The sequence below is a fragment of the Psittacula echo genome, assembly GCF_963264785.1.
Source record: "Psittacula echo genome assembly, chromosome: 5".
Taxonomy (NCBI): domain Eukaryota; kingdom Metazoa; phylum Chordata; class Aves; order Psittaciformes; family Psittacidae; genus Psittacula; species Psittacula echo.
Window position 1 is genome coordinate 987,025 of NC_137739.1, and position 26,992 is coordinate 1,014,016.

Genomic DNA, 26,992 nt, shown 5'->3' on the forward strand with positions numbered 1-26,992 from the left:
CAACTGCTTTAAAAAGATACTCTTTTTGGCAAGGCTTTTGGTGAAAGAGCAAAAACGCAGCCACTAAACCAGATACAAGTAAGTAATGTCTAATGAGTAAGACACTGGGCAAATTATAAATACTAAACATTTATTGTTTTTCTCATAGGAAGGTTGCAAGATTCCATTTCAAACAATAGGGAAAGGTCTTTCACTGCTGTTGGGATTTTGTTTTGTTTAAGGGAAAAGAAAGAAGAGTGAGAAACTGGTGTAAAGATACTACCAGAAGCAGTGCAAATTTAGAGTCATCTCTTTCTTACCTTCACCAGCCCAGTGTGAACTGCCAAGCTAAGCCCTTCCCAGTTAAATAAAGCCTACTTTCACATCATCCAGCTTCTTGTACATCACTGACCAAGACCCACACCTCCCCTTCTTCTTTCAAAAGAAAGAACTACAAGAACACACGCAGTACAGTGAGAGCCCTGCAGCACCAACCAGTAAAGCCTGGAGAAAGCTGACACGGTGGCACCGCATAAAAATTAAACCTCAACAGAATAAAAATGAACAGGATTTAACCTTCATGATCAGCCATGCACAGTGCAGAGATACCCAATAACGCAGCTCACCAGTGTGGGTTTTCCAGCCTCCGGTCACAAATACATTTTACACATCCACAAGAAGACAAAAAGAGGAAAATGGTATCATCCAGGAACACTTCACTTCCAGTTTTAAACTAAGGAAGGCAAACTTTTAAACAGGAATTACTGACATCTTATGGAAGTCCATCATTGTGTATCTGGGAACGGGGGGAAAGTCTTGCCTGGTAACAGTTGCTCACAATGGGTGCCAACAATCCATTAGAACTCCCAAAGCCAACAGGGCAGTGACACCTGCAGCCCCCGTCACCTCCTGCACTGGCACTGCTTGCACAGAGGCCAGATGGAAGCTGGCACATGCAAAGTCCCATCATTTCTGTGATCTTGTCTCCAGCAGAAGGCAGTCACTGTGGCTTCTGGGCTCAGCTTCCCTCCAGCAAGCCCATCAAAACGCGATGCTTGCAAGACCTGTTTGAGAAGAGGGTATGGAGAAACAAGTGTTTAATCTTATCCCACAGGTACTTTACTACTAGGACAGTGAGACATGGGCAGAAGGATGCTTTGAGAATTTCTGGGGTTTTTTTCAACTTAAACACGAAGGAATTGGTGGGAGGGGAGGAAACGAGGAAAGAGGTTGAGCTGTACTTTTTTAGCCCTTTTCTGATTGTGATGCAGCAATTAATGTGAACAAGCCAATCTGAAGGAGTGCTGAAGCTCTTCGTGACAGAAGGAACAACACAGTGTCTGCCCATGACATTTAAAAAGAGAAAGCTGGGGAAAGTACCATTAAAGAGGGCAGTGAATTCACACTGGATAAAGGAAAGCCGCTTTAGATTAAGGCACAGCCACACATTAGACATTTGATTATCTCCTTTGAGATTTGTCTTCTCTGACTTCTAAGGTACACTGTAACACAACCTCAATACCCAAAATTGTCCTAAACATTCCTCTAATCACAGCAAAGAATAATGCTGGAGTTCCCAGAAATACTGGCTGCTGTGAGCTGGGGAACATTTTGGCCTTAGCTCCTCTAGTTCTGTATTACAGGCATCACCTTTTAGCTGTAAGAAATCAAATGAAACCGCATTTCTGCAGCTCAACACTATCAAAGCTGTGGATTCAGGCAGGCAGAGACCACAAGCTCACATCTCTATTACAACAGGGTATTGAAGATCTAGTTTTACCAGCTGTATCAGATGCTTTGCCACTCAGTCTGGCTGCACAGCTTCAGCCAATTACATCTATTCCATTTGCTCAGGAGCAGACAATAGAATTTGTACCTGAATATTGCTTTGTCAGGAGCAACAGAAGGGCAGAGAAGAAGAGGAAGGGATAAAAGGGTGGGCAGAGAAGTTCTCTAGAAAGACTAAAGTCCCTGAAATTGCAGACAGAAATAGAGCTAAAACTGAGCCTGCAACAGAGTTGTCCTTCTTATTTGGACAAAGAATGGCTGGAGACACCCATCCTTCCCCTGAACCACAATTCTTGAGGGAATTTTCTCCCCCAGGAGAGAGAAGCCCCAAAACCCTAAGTCTCAAGTGGATGTAAATGGGGCCAGTGCAGAAGAAGGCTGGGCTAAGGAATGCAGATTTATTTTTATGTTGTCAGGACACCATGATTTCATATACTGTGTGCCCATATGGTGCTTTACATGCCTGGGATTTGTAAACCTCTCAATTAGCACTGATAGTATAAAGCAGGCAGTTATTTATGGTAACCCATACGGCATCTTTCAGTGTAAGGATTCTAACTCCCCTCTACTGCATGGGCTTCCTGTTGGGCAACTCAGATGCCTTATACAAACCCTCAAAAGGCTGTGGAGAAAGACCCACGAGACACCCCTTTGTAGGTGTTCACAGCCCCAGTGACACAGCAGCAGATCCCATTCCTGTGATGGGGCACTTCTGTCACATATCTGGTGTGCACAGTCCCAGCCTTCCCACATCAGATCTCAATGTGAAGGGTCACCTCCTAGGCGTTGGAGAACATTACCCAGATTACTGCTGTCCTTTGAAGCCCAGCAGATGCAGTAGTGCTGCATTAGTTGTTCAAACAGCTCCTTTTCATCTAGGAATTCAAGTCCTTCTATCCTGTAGGAATAAAATACAAGTTGCGATGCCAGCTGCAGCCTCAGTACAGTTTTTAATGTTATTCTTTCATGTGAAAACTATGATAAATAAGGCAGTTACCCCTCTAGTAAATTAATACAGGTATTTGTCCACAATGAAGATACCATTACTCCTTGCCTTTGCTGTCAATGAATGAAACAAGCGACCCGCAAGATGTTTCCACCTTCTCAGCCCTGGAAATTCATGTCTGGGGACTAATACATATAATTTCTCACAAACCCCAGTACTTGTCTTCTAATCCCTTTTACTGCATGTACCTGGTCTTGCTGGATGTAAGCGGACACACTAGTACATCCTAATGGAAGGAGATTTATCTTTACCAAAGGATTACAGTGAACAGTTGAAGATGGCATTTTCTCCAGACAATAACAAGTCCATATTATGTCTTGGAAGAGTGATGGGTACACCAGTGCCGTTCTAACAACTCTCCCACATGAGCTCATGATGAAGCACAAACCAAATGGCATATACAAGATCTGAGGATTTGTTTTCCTAAAATGGCTCCTGCCTAGGCTTCTTAAAGCAAGATCTTTGAATGTCTTCCACCAAACAAATGGGAGAACTTCTCCCAAGCTGTGCTTGCTTTAAAAAGTTTAACCTGGCACATTCCTCTCTTTCTCTCTACTTGAATACCAGAGCGCTTAATTTCCATGCTAAATACTTGGAAGGGCTGCTACCGGGGATCTAAAGTGAGGCAGAAGTTCCTCACAGATGTGCAGATGCTGCAAAAGACCACTTTTGTGAAGACTTCCATAAACAGAAAGCATTATTTGCCTCATTAATACCAAGGGACAGAGTTTACGTGACCTATCTCTTGGCATCTGGAACAAGAGGAAGGAGCTGAACAGACCAAAGGTAGACAAAAATGCTGCAAGGAAACAGCACAAGTTATGTCTCTCCACAAGTGCCATATGGTGCAGTCACACAGTCAGTGTTCCCATTTAAACAACCTATGACTTCCAGTCTCACCTGTTCAGTTCCACGCTTTGAGAAATCCCCATATGTGGACACTTACTCTGACCAAGGTAACCGGTTTGGCTAATTCCAGCTATAGTTAATGAATGACTGAGTAATTCACACTTCACATTCTATACCTCAGAAGTCACTCACTAAAACCATTTTTCCCCTTTTTAGCTTTTCTTTAATGCAAAAAACCTTAGTAAAATCCATGGAGATTACTGTCACAACAGCCTTGGTTATACCCTCTGTGTACTAAGCTCTGTCTGCAGACCCAGCAGCCTAGCTCCTGAAGATGATATGAATGGAAGATGCATCCATCTGTTGAGAAATAATCACACCACACTGTTGGACACACTTCTCCTCCCTCTCCCTCTTTGCCTGCACAGTAAACCAGGTCACAGCTCTACATTACTGCCCTGCCTTGGCTCATTACCTAAATATGCTGCCAAGAAGGGAGGGAAGATCAGGCCTGGCCATTTTCCACTTGTAGTGAAAATGCAAACAGATAAGTAGTCTCACTCAGGCCTGGAGCAAAGACCTGGATGTCATCTCCCTTGGGGACATGAAAAGCGGCTGCCTGTTCTGAGTGTATTTTAGGACTCCACTGCACGCATCTGGTGTTGTGGAGGCTGGATATCCACAAGAACCACCTTAGGTACTGTACAAACTCAACACAGCATTTCTGTAGCATCTTTTAGCTGCAAACTGCTGTCATAAGATGCTTTAGATCACACCCAAATAAATCATGAGCACTGCCAGTCTACTCCTGGCAGCAATAACCCTCCAGATCATTAATGCTGCTCCAGGCATTAGCCTTCAGGCTCTGCAGAGCTCCACTCAGACATGTTCTGTCTATTTAGCATCTGCACAGAGCCTCCACTCTGTTATAGTAGGGGATCCCGTACTACATATCGATGTGAAACTACCTTGGAAATGGCATTTAAAGATGACTTTTGGCTGCAAGCAAGCTATCAGTAATACCTTTTGACATCGGCCTGTGGCAAAAAGCTGTACACTTTCATCATATCAATGGCATGTGCAGTTTCCCAGCCATTTAGCAGCAATCGTTCCCTCTGTGAAGTAAACAAGCAGCATAGTTTTCAGACAACTCAAGGAAAAATGCCAGAGAACAGTTTTTCCCCTAAGGATTTTCTATGCCATCTGCCTGACCTGTTCTTTGAAGAGCTCTTACACTCTTTACTAAGCATGTGCTGTTAACCTCTGTGCAGAGAAGACAGTGGGGATAGACGAAGCTGTGTTCTGATCTACTGCAGTTCTTGTACAGTTACCAAACGAAGTGATAACAGGAAACCATGGCAATGATTACAGGGAACCGTGTAAGGGGGATAGGAAAGGATTTCAGCAGGTAGCAGCTGCTCCACCAACCCTGCTTTGGCCATTGCTCTGAGCCTTACAGTGCACACACAGAGGGAGAAGTTGCAGACAGGTTAAGTTTGATATCAAACACACACAAAGCTCTGTGCCCCTTTTACCTGAGAGTCTAAGGACTTGCAGACCTCCACCCCAGCCAGGTTACACTGTCGTCTCTGCAGGTTCTCAATCATGATCTGTCCAAACCGGTCTGTCATGTTCACCTCAGGTAGAGAAGGAGACAAAAGTGTTCCCCCTTCCGAAAAGAATGTAAACCCAGTGAAAAGCAGTAACTTGTTAAACTCTTGAATTGTCCATGTCACAAAATGTACAGGATAACATTAAAGTAAGCTCCATGTTCTTACACCAGGTCTCATTTCCCACTGCCACAATCTCCTCAGCTACCTCAAGTTTACAAGTTGAGTGCTAGTTTAATTGATGACAATGCTGCCACTGGGATTTGGGTACTGAAAACTGACTCTGTTTCAAGTTGACGACAACTTGGTTCAGCTCTCTAGCAGTGATTTACAGCCTGGAAGATCCTGTTTCTAATTCCTGGAGCCTCCTACTTCCCCCAAGCAGCATTTACTTCCATAGAGAGAAGCTGAGTTCATGCTGATGTGATTTTTGCTCCCCTTTGCCAAAGAACACGGAGAGGCAATTATGTAATGTCACACACTCACATCCAACATTCAGCACCATTTCCTCTTCCTCTGTCTTAGTTAAACCAATATTCTGTGGTTTTTTCCACATATGGATTAAGTCTCAACTACTTTGGCTCAACATAATCCAGAAATTGTCTTTCAGAATAGCTCTACATTGCATACAATGAGCTTTCCCATCTCCAAGGTAAAATACACTACAGCAGAAACTGCTCTCCCTGCAAAAGGACATGGCCCACTCTTATTTTACAAGCAGAACTCCCACTTTTGATGGCTAACTCAGGTCTAAAAGTGCCAGTTTTGTTTTACCTGCTCATAGTTGATGAACATCGCCACTGGGAAGGTGCTGGCTGCCCACTTCAGGAGACTTGCAGACTGCTGTGGGGTCATGTAAACCAGCACACACTCTGCTACCAGCAGCGTTGGCAAACTTGGAAACAAAACACAAGAGAACTCTTTCCAGCAAAAGAACAAGTAAAATCTATAAAGAATTATAAGCAAAGCAATTTTATGTCCCCAAAATTTCTTAAAGGAGCTACCCTTTTTATGAACTACACATTTAAGACTGAATAAAATCACTTCAAGTTGACCAGAACTGGGTTTTCTATCAGGCAATGAATTAACCACAGCGAACTCCTGGGGTTACAACACAGAGACTTTGGGAAACAATCTCCCCATAGTCAGCCACACTACAGAGGAACATGTATTCTCTAAGTCCTCTCTGAGCTGTGCACATGAACTGAAGTGCATACTGAAAGTCATTCTGCAGAAGCACTGTTCCCTGTATACACAATGTGCTCTCTCTCAGAGATCAGTTAAATTAGGAATAAAAATGGAAAAAGTTTTCTCTTGAAAGAAGTTCCATTGAGAATTTTAATTAGACAAATGTGTTCAGTATCTGCAAAATAAGCTCCACTTTATTATCTAGCAAAATGCAATCTACAGTTTGCACATTGCCTCTTCCCCCTCCATCCACAGAGAAAGAAAAATAGACATCTACACAAGTAGTTTTGCTCAGAATTATGGAGTTTTCTTTTAATTGCTAGAATGAACAGGAAAAAAAAGTCACTAGAAGCAGGAGAAATCCCACAAGGAGCAGCAATGTAGGCAAGCAAGGCAAGATTTCAGAGGATGGAAGTGTAAAGATTTAAATGGCAATTTGATGCATTCTGCTTGCCCATATGCTCTCTCCCACCCAGCCAGATAGCTGCTATTTATATATCTTATATTTGAAAGGTATGTCCATCATCCACTCTAAAAACTTAAATCTTGCCCCTTCCAGAAACCTAATGCTTGAACAATAAACCCCCAGGTATTAGCTTCTGGAGTTCAATTCTCAAAAGACTCCATGGCAATCACTTGTCAAAGGTGGAGGGAACAACAGGGGGGTTAAGTGGAGGCAACAGAAAATAATTATGAAGATAAAACTCTGAAATAATTGAAGACTGACAGAATTAGTGTTCATTTTAGCAGCTGAGCTCCCAGAAATCTTGACTCATACAGCTCATGGGGTGGAACATGCTCGCTGCTCTAGGTATTGCCCATCACTCAGCGCTGAAACTAAATGCAACTGAACCAACTCTTTCAAAAGACAATTTATGACATTTGGATACATTTCTAGTTCGAGATTCCCCTTGAATAACTTGTAATTCTATTGACTAAATTTCAACCTAATTCAAGCAAGGGGTAACTCTTTGAGAGATTTCTAACAGAGTTGATTCATGAAGTAGAGAAAGAAAACTCATGGGAGCTCCGAGGCAGAAAATGGCTGCTGTGGGAACTCATCCCCTCCGGGGCAAGGGATGGGGAAAGCAAGAAGGAATCACAGCTTCCTGGTCTGCAACGAGAGCTTGAACCCATGTGAAAGGATCACAGACCCCAAAGAGAACCAGCCACGAGGAGCTCATTCACAGAAGCCATGCTTCACTCCCCACAGTGTTTTAAGAGCAAGGAGCAAATAGCTCTGTAATGTTTGATCTTCCCAGGAAGGAAGAAAATGCAGTTTGCAGAATAGGCTACAAAAGGAAGAACCCTGCTTCAGCTCTGGAGCAGTCCCGACAGTGCCAGCAGGCTCCAGGAGGCTGCAGGAGGTGTCTGCACAATTCCTTACTGCTCCAAGGGCTCAGGAAAAGGTAACCATGGAAATGGCATAATGAGCACTGGATGCAGCTACTGTATGCCCAAGCCTGACTTGACTCGCTTCATGAGTACTTTCCATGAGCCCTCATAAACCCCCCTGAAAGTGAAGATAATCTTACTGTACATCCAGGTTATGTTTCTTTAGCTTTTCCTCCAGCTCTGATGAGAAACGGAGGTCTGCTCCTTGTATGGAATATCGACTGGAGTCCAGGCTGTGAGAGTCTGCAAGTTGAAAGTGTTGAAAGACTAAAGGTCACAAACAGGAAGGAAGGTGAAATTAGCAACTAAGAATTACACAGGAACAGGTGAATTGCAAGTGGAGGTTTGAGCTGTTATACCTAGCATCAACAGCAAACTCTTCTTTCTAGAACACTAACTGCCCTTCTACCTGCTTGCTGTGGTTTACAGACGGTGATATATCAGCATCAGACTCTGCCACAAGCCTCCGCCTTCACTCGGCAGCCACTCTAATGCAGATGGGTTATCCCACCCGTTACCATGGTTTCAAGGAATGCAGAGAGAAGAAAAATGTGAAGATTAAAGGTGTGGGGAGTTGTTTTGATTGTAAAGTCTTTTTAAATGACCCAATGTACATGAGGAACTACATTTAAAAAAGTATATAAATTCCTGTGAAAATAAGTAACAATGTTCCAAATATTAACAACAGATACAGCTATATCAGTTAATGATACAGACAGCTATATAGTATAGATGAGTATCACACAGATTTTGGTGCCAAAAGAAGTTATCATGTAGCCTTTTCGTATGCTCTAGCAATGGTATTTAGTGTGGAGTCCAGTTAGAAAAGGTATTCTGAGAAACAAATATTCACCCTGGGCTACAACAGGCAGCAAGCTCCTGCAAACGCTTTCCAACATGGAGGAGGAACTAATGCTGAAGTCAAAAGATGCTCTGCCATCCTAGAAGAACTGGAAAGAAGCCAGCAGCAACACGAGCATCTTGCCATCAATAATTCTGACAACCAGTTGCAATGCATTGCACTCGATGAGCCCAGCCCCCATATAAAAGCACATTGCACGTGCAGCATCAAACCCACTTAAAAACAAAGTTCTGCAGGAATAGATCATTGTTCTTTCATGTTTCAACTTTACTACAGTGAAGCTATTAGGACAAAATAGCACAAAGTTTCCTCTCTTACCATACAAGGGTAACAGAGCAAGAGATAAAATAAGCTAAGCACTAAAAAACCCCACGGTGAGAGGTTGAAGTGGCAAATCCGTATGTGCCTGCAGTGGCTGGCTTGGGATTGACTGTAGGTAGACACAGCTCCTGAATGGTAACACCGGAGCAGATTCCAAGAGCTACATGAAGAGAGCCAGAGAAGCCAAGAGGCTGAAGAGACAGAATGAAAGGGTTTCCATTGCAGGAGAGGAAACAAAAGAGGAGGAAAAACATCAGGGGTGGAGGGGAAAAGGCAACTTCTTAACTGAAGCAGTGCTTCAAAGTGGGGGAGATGGACCTCCATTTAGTTTTCAAGTGACCAACTGAAAATGGCACTAGGAAGAGACAACAGCATCTTTCCAGCAACATTTCTGACCAGAGAGAGAAACCAGAACTGTTCATAGAGAGTTACAGGAGGAAAAAAAAAAAACAGAGAAAGGGAAAAAAAGTTGTGCAGCAAATGATTCAACATTTTGAGTCAAGGCTTTTTTCCATGTGCATGTTCTGTAATAGCTTTACTACTTCCCACTCCCTTCTATTTCAGTTATTACATCAAGGCCATGATAATGGCATCAAAAAAAAGCCACACAAGAACCCTTCACCATACACAGGGAAGTATTTATATAGTGGTTGGGTTGGTGTCCAGAGAGAGCACACGGTGAGCATCAGCACCACAATTAGCATGAAATGAATGCAATCTTCTTGTCCAGCTTCACTGACCTGGCCACACAAACACATTAATTATAACCAGAGATAAACAACAGTTTTTAAGTGATCCAGTAACAGCAGTAGTACAGACACTTCAGAAGTGGAACTAAACATCTCTTGCTTGCACCACGTTGATTCAAGCATTTTTATCACTGAAGAACAGTAAAGAGCAGGTTAGAAAACCACTCTCCAAAAGCAATCACCATTCCTAACATTGGCTTTAATAAGCCTCTGATACATGAACAAGCCACAGAACTTCTGTTATGCTCTGACATGGTGGGAGAGGGGACAGCCAAAGGAAGCAACCTGGAGATCCTCAGCACCAAGTTGCGCAGTCCAGCAGACGGACAGTTGGAGATGGAGGTTGTGGACAAGTGAACAAAAGCAGCCATGTAGCCATAGCCTGGATATGCAAAGTTAACTACTGAGGAAAAACCAACCCAACACCAGACTGGAACAGGTTTCTTTAAGGATGATTTGGTTCAGTGGGAACAGTCTTCAAACCTTAAAGCCAAATATATTCATGCCTTAACACAGGAGTCCCTGCAGCAGAAAGGCCAAGAAAGCTGACGAGGAACAGATTGTCTCCTTTCTTCAGAACCCATTCACTCCAAATGCAAACACTTCACTCCCATTCCCAGTATCCGGCTGCCTGGTTCCCCTCCTCTGGTCCATTCAAACAGAATGTACTTGTTCCTCCACATATTTTGCTGCCAGCTTCCCTCGACTCTCCATTGATGGTTGTTGGCAAACACGAGCACAGATAGTACTGAGGCAGAGCAGCACACGCAGTACACACAAGCTGATACAATTGCTAAAAATTGTACACTTTACACATATCTGAAAGCACCCCATTTAATACTTCCAGAATTCGTAGATTTCAACATTTATAATCCACACTTTTATCCTGAAGGAAATGTGAGGGGAAAAGATGGAATTTACACTAGTCAATTATAAAAAGCAAGGAGAGGCTCAAGGACAAAAAGCAAGAACAGAAAGTTTAAGCTCAGCCTCCTCCAAACTTCCTTGTAAGATTTCCTGCTAGCTTCCAACTTTGGCCTGCACATGGCATTAAAAATAGCCTTTTATAGCTAAAGTCAAACAGATGATACTTAACTAGACAAATAACTTGAAGATTTTAAAATTGGGCTTACAACAGCTCCATCTCTTCACACTCAATAGCAGACACTCATTGCAAGGCTGCTGAGAGCTGGAGTTGCTGCTGTTCTCAGCCTGGAGGCTGAAAGTCCAAGTACAGCCATAAACGTCACAGAAAATGATGTACTGGTACATGGCCTGGCACCAATTTCTACTTTATTGCAGAGCTTGATGCTCTAAGTATGAAACATTGAAAACATGCTGCCACCCTGACTGAGCAGCGCTGGTACAAGTGTTCTACAATACCTGCCTCTACAGAGCAGCTGGAAGGAGAAGGCAAGTTTTGGCCTGGTAACACAGGCACGTGGTCTCCATTGATTTCTTCTTATGAACAAGAAGTTTCTTTTAACTGAATCAACTCCTTTGCTGTTAAAACCTTACTTGTTTTTCCTCACTGTTATCTCACCCCTCTGAAGGTATCTGCCACAGGGACCTCGGCAGAGAGCCTTGCACACTCCAGCAGATCTGTGCTGCCAGGAGCGCTGCTGCCTTCCCTCCTGTCTGGGATGGAGACCCCCCCATGCTGCACTAACATGTACATCATGGCCACCTTGCTGTGACCCAGGTCAACTGCCCTAAAGCTGGGATATGAGCAATATTTGGTGGCTTAATCCATTGGATATCACACATTCCAAGCACTAATTCCAAGCCAGGCACCAGTACTTCATGTTGGTTTTTAGCAAAGTTGTTTGGTCATGATGTTCTTTTCTAAAGCATGGAGCTACCTTATGGTTCTGTGATGCTCACACGCAGTATGTTCAGCTATGTGCAAAGTTTCTCTCTTGTACTTGTCTGAAATGAGGGTTTGAGAAATACCAGATTCCAATTTCATTTAAGAAATACAAGGGAGGGGAGAAGAGGCTGCCCAGAGAAGCTGTGGCTGCCCCATCCCTGGCAGTGCTCAAGGCCAGGTTGGACACAGGGGCTTGGAGCAAGCTGGTGGAAGCAAGCAGAAGGTGTCCCTGCCTGTGGCAGGGGGTTGGAACTAGATGAGCTTTAAGGTCCCTTCCAACCCAAACCAGTCTGGGATGCGATGAGTGAAGGAGAGCAAGCAAATGAGCCCCACTGCTCCAGCCCACCCCCTCTGCCCAACAGAGACTCTCAGCCGAGGTGCACACTCCTGTTACCTGTGCGAAACACAGCAGAGAAGGTTTTGCTCTGCTCATACCACTTGGATGTGTGTTTTCCATGACTCTTGGCACAGAAATAACAATACAAGCATTCCAAATTTAGACATCATTGCAGTAACTGAAGAGTAGCAGGAGTTATTTATAGTTGCCTTCTGACCTGCCTGCAATAAAGTCTTTCTCCACAAAAACATGACAGTAAATGTTGATTTACAGCGGCCCTCAGGCACTCACCTGCTACCTTTGCACATCTGCTGAAGCAGCACTACATGACCCATCACAGGAGCACGAAGCACAGTGTTTCCTCTGCTACAAGAATCCAGTGAAACAATTTCCTGGAGGTTTTCCAAGAGACAGCACGCAGGATGCTATTGACTCAAACCGATTTCATTAGGATTTTCATCCTAAGGTATCTTTAGCAGCCTTACAAGCAACCAGCCCATACAACCTATTCTGCAGACTCATAGCCATGATAAAGTCTTACTCAGGTTGTTTAACTCCAACATCAGAACAGGGTACATGTCAAAACACAAAGGCATTTAGCTTGTATTGCACATGCAGGACCATCCCCAATGCCAGTCGCCAACACCCCTGTGCACTGTCACAGGGAAGTTCGGAAATGTTGGGAAAAGGAAGTTCAACCAACCAACTGGGCTAGATGAGGCAGCACATGAGTGGCACTGAAAGGTAATAGCTCATTAAAGCATAATTAGCACCTGCAAGGTAGCAAAGGTGGAGTGCTACATTCCCAGCACGAGTGACTGCACCATAAACCAGATAGTGCCATTGAACTTTGAAAACTATTTAACCTGATACGGCCACAGCAATGTCAAATCACTGCACAGATTCCATGCTCTCCCTTGGAGACCTCACGCTTCCCAGAAAATGCCAAAGCTGCTCAATGACAAGTGTCATCTTCCTGCATTCAAGGGCAGAGGCCACAGATATCCACCCTTGAATTGCAAGCCATGCTGTCACTGCTTTGGGTAAAGGGCAAGGAGGAAGCAGATGTTGCCCTGAAGCTGATGAAGTTGTCTATTAGCACTAGCCTCATGAAATGAAAACATTTAATGTGAGAAGAAAAGCAGGAAGAGAACAAAGAGTGATTCCCACTGATATTAAAACTCAAATTCCAAAGCATCTAAGCAAATTATTCCTGATATACAAGAGAAATCAGTGTGGAACCATCCCTGGCAGTGTCCAAGGCCAGGTTGGACGGGGCTTGGAGCAAGCTGCTCTAGTGGAAGGTGTCCCTGCCCGTGGCAGGGGGTTGCAACTGAATGAGCTTTAAGGTGCCTTCCAACCCAAACCACTCTATGATTCTGTGAACTGATTTGGCAGAGGGAGAGGCCAGGACAACCTCACCCCAAACCCAACAGAAATAAGGAACATTCCCCTACCTGGAAATGCTGCTTCCTTATGCCCCACTACGCTCCCTATGACAGGAGGCATTCCCAGGGCACTGCATTAGTTTAAGAGCTGTATCAGGTTAGACCAAAGGTCCCCCCTACTTTGGTATCCTGCCTGTCCCAGATGCCAACAGCAGCTACCTAGGGAAAAGGCAAAGAGAGTGCAAACACATGCTGCTAATCCTGGGGTCTATGCTGTTTCCTAACTTTTTTCTTAGAATCCTTACATTTGGATCTGGATTTCTGGCCCATTACTGAGCCACTGTTTTCACCTATCTATTTATTCCAATACCCAGATCTTGTATGGGGGCAGCAACATTCATCCAGCATTGACAGTCTCATTTACATGTGAGGCACTAACTATTTTTTCCACCCATGTGCATCACTTGATATTAATCCACATGGAATTTATCACCAACTCACTAAAAAACAGGATTCTTCCACAGTTCTTCACCACTCTTCAGAGTTGGGACTTGCCAACGAGCTGCCACTCACTGATCACTCCACTTTCCTAATTATTTCTTGGTGTTGAACAACAACATATCCTCAAGCATAGATCTCCATCTCCCTCTATAATGAGAATTAACAGCATATGCCTATCCTCCATCCCCAGCTCTTTATCCATATGAGAACCATTCCTTCCCCCTACAAAAACCATGCAACTTCCTTGGCACACTTTGGTAAGTGATGCTGCCAAAACACATTTCTTAAATTCAAGCACTGATTCATTGGATGCCCTTCCCCAATATATCTGTTGACTCTTACAGAGAACTCCAATAGGTTTGTGAGGCATAACTTACCCTAACAAAAGCCATGTGGGCCCATTCTCAACACATTCTATTACTCCTGTGTTCCACTAAGTCTGTCTGTGAAGAGTTTCTACTTATTTGTCCAGTAGAGATATCAGCTCTGGCTTGGAGTTCCCTAGATTTCTCCTGCAGCCCATTTGAGCCACAGCCACCACCTTCCAGTTCTCAAGTCCTAAGTTTTAAAACAAGATGGTATATACCAGTTAGTAGCTGCGTGAATTCATAGTGAAGTTCCTTTAGATATGTAAGAAATCTGACTATTTATCTGACTATTTATCTACTTATGCCACAGCCTCTTCTGGTGGCACTTGCACATGAAGCAGTTCCATTAATATGTCCTTACAAGATATTTCCCATACGGATTTCACTTGAACTGACCTGCGGTTTTTGAGTGCCACTTCAAACTGGGATTCCACAACACACTCCCACCAGCTCCAAGTTATCTGACAAGATGCTACATCCCAAAGATCTCAGTGTAGTAAAGCCTACATCAGCCTGGTTACTGTAAAATTGCTACCCTAGGGTACTTAAAACCCAGCACTGAGAAAGAACAAGAGAAACAGCTTTAGAGAAATAAGTCACTCCAATACATTCAAACAGTGATATGTCAACTGCTGCTGGCTGCTGCAACTTGCTATTAATAGCTTCTGATTACAACACACCACTGCAACTTGATAACTTGGCAGTTGTTTCGCTGTACTACACGTATCTACAGCTGTTCAGCAGCACAAATACTATTAAAACCTTCTGATCAACCTTGTAGTGATGTGTTTTTAACAGTGCTAGCATAGCAGATCTCATTGTATATAAGAGACGTCATAAGAGGGTCTCCTGGCCGAAACACAGTGGTTCTTAGGAGCAGTTTTAATGAGATGGGGCACTGGGCTTTTATCTTTTGAGACCTGAATGCATGATGAGAATTCTGTCACTCAAATGACATCTAAAAGGTTGGTAGGTTAAGAGCCTCTAATATGAAGCAATAAAATGTGCATAATTTGCATTAAAATGCACAAACAAGTCAGTGCGTGGCAGTACTCTGATCCAAGCTAGAGCACAGAGCCGTGGGGTGAAGCACCTACACCTTGCCCCCAGAAGCACCTCCTCACTCTTTGCACTCTTCCTCACTCTTTAGAAGGCTCTTTCAAGCCCTGCATACCCTGAGCTAGAATCACGCTTATTAAAAGCACCTACACATGTGATCATATCAGGACACAGAGCACTGCTGCCTCTGCTTTAAGGTCACATCTGCTACCACAAGTTAGTTGGTATGATAGACACAGATAATCACAGTTCCTCCTAAAGGGTCCAAAGCAGCTACTGCAGTGCCCGAATAGCAGATACTGCACTAAAAACATTACTCAACAGAACCCAGGATTTTTTCCACAAGTAAAGATGTTTTCAAGTTACAGTCCTGACTCAAACACAATGAGGCTAAAGCCAAGATAGGTCAAGCATACTCCACAACCAGAATCTAATGTCCTCTTACTACTAAAATGAAACAGATGGCTCTGGTTCCTGAGGATGGACTCTGCAGGCTCTTTCTTCTGTGAAGGCAGCTAAATTTAAAGACTTGTGCACTTAATGAGACAGAAGAGAGAAGAAAACACTCCATAGATATTTTAATCCAGTACACATGACTATCAGTAGCACTTTCCTTTTTCTGTGGCAGAAAAGAAAACCTAACTTAAGCTATATAGGAGAGAGAAAAAACCCCAACAACTTTCTGGCAGACTAAAACCCCTTCAAGAGAAGACATCTCTAACATGTCACAGAACAAATGGGCAAGAGTCTGTAAGAGAAGAAAGAAGCTTCTCTTCCCTCCCAATTCTCTGTCCAAACAGCATCTCAAACATTAAAAGCCTGCCCACATAGCAGAACAAAATGATCAGAAAAGTTTTAAAAGTGCTGCAGAACATTGCAGACTTCTTTTTAGGATGACTCACCTATTAGAAGAGAGTCCCCTGAATGGGATTCCATAATTGGTTTTGACAGGGGAGGTTTTGATCTGTGGGAAGAAGGAAGAAGCATCTCTGAGCAGTTAAGCTGGTTTAACAGTGTGAATACAATTTGATTTTTTTAACATATAAATGTGCGTGTGTGTGTGTGTGTGTGTGTGTTAAAAACAGACAAGAGATACCTCTGCCCTCTACTGGAAATACAAACGTCTGCAAGTTCAACTTACTACTAAGTTGCAGTTGAGTTTTAGACCCAATGACTCAAGTTCTGAGGTAATCTATCAAGAGGATTCCTGACACTCTCTCCAAGCATCCTCCATAAGCCCTCATGTATTAGTTCAAACACAATATTCCTGCGTCACACCAGCTATCCCACCTCTCTAACTGAACACCAGGTCTGGGAATTTACTACTGTCTTCAACAGCAAGAGAAGATGAATTAATGGCCTCTAATCATTGTGAGGCTTCCCCTGCCCATTATATTTTACATAATTAAGAGTAAAGCCTGCTTGCCTCCCTAAAGCTTCCACATATCAGCTTCTGCAGTGGGGAATAGTGGCTGCACAGCCACACGTATGACTTGCTTGCACAATGAAGCCTCCATTCTAAAATGAGTTTCCCAGAAGAGAGCTGAAGTAATTGTAGCTTGCCACTCATGGCATTTTGCTGAATTACACTCGGTTTCACACAGCTGAACACAGGCTTGCACCATACTTACTTGATGTGATGTATTTTTCTTGCAACTATCATTGGAAAATCCACTTCAAAATATTTTCTAGGGAGAAGATTTTCATCCTGAGAATTGGAGAGAGACACTAGAATTAGGGACATGCAAGTTTCACATGCACGTGACAAGATGTAACCTTAAGTCCTGAACAGTTCTGGTCTAGTTTACACTGGCATTGGTAACAGTAGTGTAACAATGTCCCATAGCTTAAAAACCCCACTAAAACAACAAAAACAGTTGAGAGGCATTAGAATGCACTCTAAGCATTAAGGATATTATTTAGCTTTCTATGCAATGCAGCAATCCCAGACACCAGATCACTGGAACAATGTATTCCAACAATGTACTATCAGGATCTAGAAAAGCACAGCAATAGGAAACTATTACAACATTTACCATGCAGCTTCAGTATATTCTTCTAAGAAGGGAATCAGGCACATTTTGCACAGGTTTACACAGAAAGTGACCACATTCCACAACCTGTCCTCAAACAGACATCCAGACTAAACACACATCAGTACTCCTCTGCTACAAAGAAAAGGAAAACCTCTTCATCTCACATTGTCACTATCTGACACCCTGATGGATAAACTGTGCCAAGTTTCTCCCTATGCAGCAATCCTTTTGTGATGGATTTGCACTGCAAGTTCTAGCTTGTCAACCTCATGAATTTCTAAACAGGAGATTGAATCAGCCAGAACACTGAAGCATTCAGTTAACTGGGTCCCATCTTCTGTATGTTAATGATACCACACCTCTTCACAAGGAGGAAGAATTGGAACTAGAGGCCCCGCTTTAGCTTTTAAAATCACTGCTACAGAAAGTTAATAAAACTGTGTAGTGACACCTTTCATAGGAATGCAAGTAAGAAAAAAAAGCTTCACCTCTCAGAAACAAAGTCATTCTTTTTTCCTTTCTGTTGAATGAAATATAATGAACAGTGACCAAGCAAAAGGCATCTAGCTGCCTTGGGCTTTCTTCCAGACACCAAACAAACAGATGTAAACGCTAATGAGAAGGTAACTTAGAGGTGTGTGCAGTCAAATGATACTATCAGATAGTATCAGAGTAATCTGCATTTTTGTGAGTTACATAAATACAAAGAGACATGTATATTTACATATATAAATTCACATTTACATACATAAAGTAACATTTAAATCGAGCCTCTACAATCCTGTACTTTGGTATCTTATTCCTGGCTCAATATAGGATAAAAAAAGTGAAATCTTAAGGCTTAAAGAGGACAGGCAAAGGTGGCATCAAGCTCTGCTCCTGGAAGTCCACTAGAGGTCAGCTTCCTGTCACAGACTTTTTGGTGAGTAACAGTGAAAACTGCACCGAGATTTAAAGGTACCTAAATTAATCCCAAGCAAGACCAGACCTGAGGAAAGACACAGCCTGGCTGCATTACTCCTCACCCTATTACAGAATGCAACACCAACAAGCCCTCACAGAAGAGCACTCCAAGCATTCAGACAGATCCTTGTGTGCGGCCCAGCTCAGTACTCCCAGGTGTCACTACCTTCAGTCTCCAGAACAAGGTGTCCATGCCAGCCCCCAGATTTACAATCTGACAGTTGCATTCCGTCTTCTTCAGGAAAGCTTTAATCAGGTAACTGACTCCATGGACACGGGCGTAATAGCCTGTTAACAGCAGCAGGAAACAAGGTTTGGTTTTCATTATTGTTTTCACTTAGTACTTGATGATTAACACTTGTTAAGATTTTTAGGTAGCCTTCTTAAAAATGGTGTTTCTTATGAAGAATAATGCATTCTTTAGCACACCTAAAAGGTTTGTTTGTTTTATTCAATTATTAATGACTTCTGATGTACTGATAAAACAAGATTCCTTTCAATAAAAGTTTTAGCCAAATTTCACCTGGAACTGAGCAGAACAATTTTAGCTGGGGAGCACAATCTACAGAGACACACCCCAATGCCTGGGTCAAAACAACACTTCTGATTGCTTTGTAATGATTACTGCACACTGAGGCACAGAAAGACATTACATTAAGAATACAGAAAGCAAAGAAGAGTTTTGATTCAAATTTCCTATGTTCCACAATACCCAGTATAGAAAGGTTTTGCCAGGTGCTCTTCCAGAGCAATTAAGAACACATTTGCACTGTCTTCATTCACATTCACATGCCAACTTGCCTCTATTGATTTCAGGTGCTTTTCTTTCTTTGGCTTGTCTCACAAAATACTGGATGTAAGGGTCCTTCCAGTAGCCAATGCTTACAGCAAACCTGTCCAGCAGAGGAGAAAAATAAGAGAATTACAAAATAAGGCCACTGAGATTTACTCTAAAAGACACACACAGGCTGAAGAGGTCACTCTGGCCTGGGTGAGTACATGGAGACACAGGTTACAACAATCTGTTGAATCAAACAGAATCCCGGACTGATTTGGGTTGGAAGGGACTTTAAAGCTCATCCAGTTCCAACCCCTGCCACAGGCAGGGACACCTTCCACTAGAGCAGCACCTATTGCTGGTAGGAAAACACATGGAGCTATTTCAATTAAGAAGTTACATAAAGTGGAGTTAATTTTTTAGCTGTTGCTATATCAAACAAACAACTTTTCACTGGCCTCTGCACTATCGGATGAACTTTTGCAGGCGCAGAGCCTAATCTCAAATGTTTCCTCCTTGAAGGCCGAGCAAACACAGGAATTGTCTGCCCACAGCTCCTCAGAGCACACACAAAGGGCACTTTACCCATGCACATCACCACGCTATGAGCTGTTTGCCCTAGCTCCAGAGCTTCTAGAGACCACTTTAACCCAGACAACTCTGCTACTTTATTCTAACAGAACTCGCTGGCGTTATGGCTGATTTGAAAGGGCAAACTCTCGAAAACAAACACAACCACCCAACAATCTGCTGCTACCCCAGTAACAAAAGGATGGAACAAAAGGCAGCAATAACAGAAGAGAGCTTCACACCCATGCACAGCAGAGCTGCAGAACCGACCCTCTCTCCCAGCCCAGCCTGCAGAGAAGGAGAAGCAAAGATTTTAACCGAGATATCAAACATGAGCGAAATTCCCGACCCCGCTATTAGCACCATACACGCTGTCGTACAAACAGGCTCTAAGTTGGAAACCGGGCAGTGCTCTAGAGCAGGGGCAGGGCTGTCCGGAGTAGCCCTAGGAGCTAAACCCGAGCCAGGCCGCACTCTCACTGGGGAACGCCACCGTGTTCTGAGGTTTATCCCCTCCCTGCCGCTCACGCCCCAGTGCGCACACAGGCCACCGGACACCCTCCTGCAAACAACGGACTCTTCTCCCTTTCCTCCAGCCCTCCTTATCCGGGAGCCGGCCCGCCCTCCGCCTGCTCTCAGTCCCCCGCAGCACCGTCTTAGTGGTGCCGGAGAACGTCGTCCCAAGACACCGCTACCGTTTGCAAACGGACGCATCCTCGCACGTCCCCCGGACCGCCTCGTCCGCTTCGTCGATGCCGGCAGAAGCCAGACCGTCACAGGCACCGGCCGCCATGGAGCGTGCAAGACCCCACCGGCCGCCCGCTACTGCCGCCACCACCCCTACGGCCCGCCCCCCGCCGACCCTCATTGGGCAGCCTCCGCAAGGAGGCCCACAGAAACTCAGCAGCTATTGGCCCATTGTCCCATCCGTCCCCACAGCCCCCAATGAGAAAGCGGGGGCTGCACCGCTCCGCCCAGGAAGCGGTGGTGGTACCGCAAGGGAAGCTAGGAGCGGTAGTCTTAGGGCACGCTCGGTAATGGCACCGTGGTGATGCTGGCCGGAGCCGGTCCCGGGGCGGCGCCAGGTATTGTGCGCTCTGGGAGGACGGGTCCTGACGTAGCCGCAGCTCCTGAAGCAGCGGCAGCAGCGGGCGGATGAGCCTCCCTCCCGCTGCAGTCCCCCAACATCCGGGCTCTGGGTGGGACATCCGGGTTTCCTCCCGCCCCTCTCCTCACCAGGGGGGCGGTCTCTCTCCTACGAGCACGTGATATTGTGGGCGGGGACGGAAGTGACGACGCGGTGCGGTGTGGGCGGGGCTGGCGGGCGGGCTGGCCGGGCGGTGTGGCGGCGGCGGCGGAGCGGCAGGAGCCCGGCGGGAGGCCGGGGAGCGGCCGCCGCCATGAAGAAGCAGTTCAACCGCATGAAGCAGCTGGCCAACCAGACCGTGGGCAGGTGGGCGCTGGCGTCCGGCGGCTGGGCCGGGGTTCGGGCGGCGGCTCCGGGGAGCGGGCGGAGGCCGTCCGCAATCTTGGCCGCTTCTCGGGGTGGGGAGGGCACCGGGCACGGCGGAGCCTGTGGCGGGGAGAGCTTCTGTCTGCTCGGGGAGGGGCGGAGGACCCGGTTGTTCGGAGCCGGGAGTGGGCTCTGGGCGGGTGTTTGCCCCTGCCCGCTGTGAAGTGGCGTCGTTCCGCCTGTCTCCGCTAGTACCGGGGCCTCCGTGTGCCCTGCTGTACTTGTTGTCAGCCCGCCGGTGGGGCGAGGTTGGTGGAGGCAGCGCGGGTCCCGGGGGGGGTCACCTGAAGGGCCGCCAGCGGGTTCCCTGGCCCTGAGTCCCCGTGTCCCTCCCTGCTGTGTGATTCGGTCTGTACGAGGCCTTCGTCACACCACGAAGCACATTCTCTGCGGCTGAGCTTCAACAGAAGGAACTGAAGTCTCTTAGGTCTGAGCGGTATCTATTTACAGATGTCTGGGAAAAGCTTTCTTCTCCTTCTGTGGAGGGAAACCTGAGCAGACCCCAGGTGGGTCCTTAACCTGCAGCTCTTCTCCCTGCTAAAGCCTCAGTGCAGCCTCACTGCTCCCTGAGGAGAGTTCTGTGTTCCCCACCCAGAAACTTCTCTCTGCTTTTAGCAAAAGCTTCATCTGGAAGTGTGCACTGCTCCTGAAAGTATAAACTTCCGTTTTATCTGAGCTTATATTTTCGTGGCCTCCACTCCAGTCACTCACTTCACACGGTGTTTGTTTTCTTTGGGGCCTGCATACATATAAAACAGGTGAAGTATGTCAGCTAATAATGGTTAAGTAGAAGACTGGTTTTGCTATTAAAGAGCAGAACTTCTAGCTCGTCTTGTGCCCGTTCATTCGTGTTTGATGGAAAGTAATGGAGTTTTTTTGTTCTTGTATATTGTTAGAGTGATTATTTTGTGTGTGTTGGGCCCACAGCTCCAAATCCCAAGTGGAATTTCAAGTAATCTGCGTTGTGCTGAGCAGGATAAACATCTTGGGCTGCTTTCAGCTTCCAGGGGCAAATGAATTAAAGCTGGAGATCTTTTCAGAGCCAGGAAGGGATTGGGAGGCTCCTGATGACCTTTGACTGGAGGCAGCTGAAACCAGTGGGAGCTGCGGTCATCCCACAGTGAAGCTTCCCCGGGTGTGGTTGTCTGTGCAGGATCATTGCTCCTGCAGCAGGTACCTGCGAGTACCTCAGCAGCCTGGCTCTGGGACAGTGGTGATAAAATACAGTCAGGAACCTGTAATTGGTTTTCATTAAAACTCTTTAAAATGACACTGACTGATTCAGTTTTGTAAGCTTAATAGGTAGGTAATAAACTTAAACTGTTTTTCTTCTCTGTTTTAGTTGGTATTAAATACAAGCACCTTTTTATTGCTTCTTTTTGCTGTGTGTTTTAATAATAACATATCTTAAGTTCTTAGTTAAGTATCTTTTATTAATGAAGTATCTCAAGTTAGTCATATGGATTCTTTACACAAGAACATGCAAACTTTTCTTTGAATTAAATAGAGGTGTGAAGACCGAAGAGTGTAGTCATAAAGCTTTGACCAGTGCTTGTTGCCTTTTTTTGTGTGTAGATATCTATATGTATATATAAGAATTATACCATCATATTTGTAAGGGCTTTGAATGAACTAAACTGACCCTTCCAGGGGTTCCTTTGCACGGTCTTGGTAGCACAAGCTGGTACTCACCCTTTTGTTGCTGACCTTCGTATTTGATGGTTTCCAAGTTAAAGAAAAGTGCTTATGTTTGAGATAACTTTCAGCACTGTAAATCTGCACTCATTCTAATGAAATGCAGGGAACTTAATTTATGGAGGTGGTTTGGGGATGGGAGGGGAAGAAACAAAGCTCAGGAGGTTTGTGCTGGCTTTTGTGATGTCTGATGACTGCACATGTAGGAGCTATAACAGTGGGAACTCTGAAGATGTTTCCGTGTTTCTCAAAGCAAAGTGTATTTGTGTGCATGACTGAGCATTGTTTTTTCTCAAACCTGTTTTTATCTGACTATTTTCTGTAAAGAGGTTGAAATTAATCATTTGCATTAGATGTTTGCTTAGATACAGTGTTTTAGATAGTGAGCGCTTTTGAGTGCATCAAGACATGGAGCCTGATTAGACCAATCAGTGCACAAAGAAGGAGAAATGGTTCATTTCACTGTTCTGATCAAAGTTAACTTGAAAACCATTTTGTTTCAAGAGGTATCAACTGTGCTGTTAATTAATTGGTGAATATTTAGTGCTGCTCATCTCCTTACACTTCATGTATGGGCCAAGCATTCCTATAGTCACCAGGGTCTTACTTCATTTCCCAAAGTGCCATCACTTCGCAGTGATAGATCTGTAACTGGTTTCACTTACAAGTATCAGGGCTGAGGCTGTTGGATTTCGGATGGTGCTGCGTTCTGTGGTTGTGGTAAGCTCTGTAGAGCTTGTGAGAGCCACGATAGTCATCAGTGAGTGGGATCTTGCAGGCAGCATTAGCAGAGGCGAGTGGTTCTGGCACCAGGTACCAAGCCAGGAGTGAACCATTTCCCTTTTCTAACATTGAAAAAGACAAGAAAAAGAAAAATAAAGTTGTGGTGTGCTTCCCATCCGGTACTGCTGCAGATTGCTGCTTTAGGATGGGTTTACACTGGGTTGCTAGTTTTACACTGACTTTACACATTCATTTATTAGCTTTTCATGCTTGGACAGAATGAGGGGACAAATCCTGTGTCAAAAGAACTCTTCTGGTTGTATAAATGCCTTGAAGAGGAGGGGTGTTTGGAGGAGCAGTTTGAGCTGTGCTGAGGGTCACATCCCCCCATCTCTGCAGGCTTTCTGCTTGGGGACATGATGTGAACTTACTTTCTCTGGGACATGCACCCTTCGATGTAATCTTTAACTGGCTGCTGCTTTTCATGGTCCTGTGTTTGGAAGTGATATCTGCTGCTTTTTCACTCATTCAGAGATTTTTCTCACCATAATTGAGGGAAGGGAGCACAGGGATGGTACCATGAGGTCAGCAAACCTTGGCTCTGCATCCCCATGGTTTTGTTCCCATTAACAGGGACATTTAACTCTCAGATAATTCAGGACTTAGCCCATCCAGCTTGCCATAGGTGTGAATGACATCCCAAGGTTGGCATCCTTGTCCTTTTACCATGAATATGTGACTTAAGATCAGAGGAGTACCACCTTAGCGTGGAAAATGAGATGGGAAAGAGCTTCCTTGAAGCAGAGCAAGGGCATTTACGGGAAGCCTGTGAGTCTGCATGGATAGTATTCTATAGAATTATGAAATATATGCAGGAAACTAATTAAAGATGGGATTAGCTGAGTGGAACAGGATTCTAGGTTAATTAATAGATGTGTTAAATATTTTGCAGCAATTACCTTGTGGATGTTGTTGGGTGCCGTAAGCCAAGTGTTCAGTCTGCCACTGAGTACTTAGTTTTAATGTATTAGATCTGTTGTGAGTGCTGCAGGTGCTAGTGAGGGTTTCTGTTGAGGGGAACAACTCAAGCTCTCGTTAACCTGCAAAGCAGAATATCAGTTTCTTGTCTGTTTAAACTTGGGGGAAAGAGGGAAATGAAACAAGATCATTTGCCTGTCACTGGAGCCTGGCAGCTGGTCCCTGAAACCAGCTGGTCCCTCTGGTTTCGTTGGCTGGTGCAAGCTACACTGGTGCTTTGCAGGGACTGCCCAAGGTGGCATCAGTGCTTTCTTAGGGCAGCTGTAGCTGGAGGAACAAACTCTGGATCATGGCATGTGTCTTTCTCCCGTCATCGTGGAGGATCTCCCATTGAGTCACAGGCAGGTCAGGGCTGGGGTGTGCAGCAGGGCAGAGGCACAGCTTACTGAAAAATCACTTCCATGTGAGCTGAGTTAATGCATCAGAATAAACTGGCACCTTGACCGTGACAGATAACCAGCATATCACACAAAAGAACTAGCTCAAAGCTAATCTTATTTTGAGCTCTATCCCAACTCCAGCCTACGCAACTGGAAGCAGCGTGGAACTTGTAGTGAGGCTTCAAAAATGAAGGGGAGGAAGTGGAGAAGAAAAAGAGTAACTTTCATTCTGAACTTCCTGATTGTCAGCTGGCCTGTGATTCCTGGGGTTGCTTTTAATGGGAGTTATGTATTAATTCCTCTAAACCTTCATCTGTTTTAAGGACCAAGGCTCATATCCACTGATACGAGTGTATCCATATGCACATTTCATGTGTGCTTCACCTGGGTACAGTGCGTTCCAAAATGGAAGTCGTGGAATGTGTTTCTGTAGGTGCCATCTTGTGATGTGAGATGCTGCCTTCCTGCTGTGGGAAGCATCCCAGGGATGCTTCCTGAGGAGATCCTCCTCCTGACAGATCAGCTCTGTGTTAGGCTCAGAAATCATAGGCAGGATTGTATTATGTACAACATCAACAAGGTAGTTGTTCAGTATCTATAAATGCTTGTGTTCGCTTCATACCCATTTATAAATGACAAAGGGAGACAGGTTTTGGTGAGAAGCTCAACAGCTATTCCACTTTATAGCTGCAGTCATCTCTAATGAAAATAAATGTTCAGAGGCATTGTTATTAAAGGCTTTCAAGTGACACTTTAATAAGCATTCAAACTGCATAGCTGAGTAATTTATGTGAGGAATGAGTCCACAGAGGGGTTTGTATCACGCTGTTTACTTACAGAGCACCAGGCTGGTAATCAATGCACTTGGTAGGCTGTGTAACATTGTAACTTGGGCTTTCCTGCCTCTGGGGACACAACTGTGGATGTTGTGCCCATCAATGTTGTTTTCCTTCTTTCAGGTGCAGCCAGCAGAATAATGTACAGGTTAAAAATTGCTCCAGCCAACGGGCCTGGAAGGTGCAGGGCTGGTGAAGTCGTGTCAGGTTGAGACTGCTGGATGGGTGGATATACTCACTGTCTACTCAAGAGACACTCTATCTGCCCTTAGGCTGTTACAGTAATTTAAACCAGGGACAGGCAGATCTGACTAATTAGAAATCTGAAAGAGGCCACAAACCACCTTAGATCTTTCTTTATGCAAGAAGTTAACTTCTGTAGCTTCTTCACTAGTTTTCCACCATTTAAACACAACTTCTTGTGTATGGATAGGTTTTTCCAGGCCCTGTGTGCATGACATTACCATGACACAAGGGGAGTATTTGAATGTATCTTTTAATAGCTCATGCCCTGCATAAAAGTTGCAGTGCTGAACTATATTTAGGATTTCTTCAAGCCACTTGGCAACGTGCAAGTCGTGAGTTGGGATTGGTGTGGTTGTAACATCACTATTACATTGTGTTAAATGCTGTGTTAGAATGCCTGGTAGTGAATGATTGTTCAGTGAGGAGCTGCCTACGCTTGCTTTGTACAGGGGAAAACCTGAAGGAAAGTGATAACTTTTAGTAATGCTTCATGGGAAAAGCAGATGCCCCATGTTATTAATTTTTCATTCCTGCCAAAGTGTTATCCATTGATCCCAGTCTTTTACAGAATTGTTCTGTGAATCATTACTTAAAGAGGTTCTTTTACTCCTTCATCTTGTGGTGATAGTACTTTGTAAGTTAGCTTTTACAAGCATCCAGGGTGGTAAAACAACAGTGCACTCATCTCTGATAAGCCCAAACCACTTAAATCAGTGTAATATTAACCCTACAGGGCCATTTAATGTCCAAGAAATAGTTCTTTAATGTTTTTCTAGCTCTTGTTTGGAAAACACAATGATTGTGACCCCAATATTGGAAAACTCTTGGCTCATCCAAGCATCCTTTAAAAGGTTACCCATGATAAGCGTTATTTGCTTGGAATGCTTGTTGTCATTGGCAGAGATCTGTGGAAAAGTGGTAAACAGCATTGAAATAACATTCAT

At 44.5% G+C, this 26,992-nt stretch overlaps 2 protein-coding genes across 10 annotated transcripts in view; one reads left to right on the top strand and one right to left on the bottom strand.

Moving 5' to 3' along the window:
* Positions 1-113: 113 nt before the first annotated feature.
* LCMT1 (leucine carboxyl methyltransferase 1) lies at positions 114-20,843 on the bottom strand. 4 transcript variants are annotated; one of them, XM_080618750.1, is made up of 11 exons: positions 20,662-20,843; positions 19,071-19,162; positions 18,436-18,557; positions 16,902-16,978; positions 16,173-16,234; positions 7,956-8,058; positions 6,007-6,127; positions 5,158-5,259; positions 4,646-4,737; positions 2,568-2,665; positions 114-1,043 (listed from the first exon to the last, which is right to left on the bottom strand). In XM_080618750.1, exons 1-11 carry the CDS (start codon positions 20,823-20,825, stop codon positions 1,021-1,023), a joined length of 1,056 nt encoding a protein of 351 aa, XP_080474876.1. In that variant the 5' UTR covers positions 20,826-20,843; the 3' UTR covers positions 114-1,020. The 4 variants fall into 4 exon arrangements, 3 of the variants coding, with proteins under 3 accessions (XP_080474876.1, XP_080474875.1, XP_080474877.1); XR_013956928.1 differs by lacking the exon at positions 4,646-4,737; XM_080618749.1 differs by having other exon boundaries at positions 114-2,665.
* Positions 20,844-20,946: 103 nt separating this feature from the next.
* ARHGAP17 (Rho GTPase activating protein 17) overlaps positions 20,947-26,992 on the top strand; it is a 44,654-nt gene continuing 38,608 nt past the window's right edge. For 5 of the 6 annotated variants that reach the window (XM_080617087.1, XM_080617089.1, XM_080617086.1 and 2 more), the window contains exon 1: positions 20,947-21,070. In XM_080617087.1, the coding sequence (XP_080473213.1) occupies positions 21,018-21,070 (53 nt within the window). In that variant the 5' untranslated portion in view covers positions 20,947-21,017. The remainder of the gene's footprint in view (positions 21,071-26,992) is intronic. The other variant, XM_080617090.1, reaches the window with a different exon arrangement.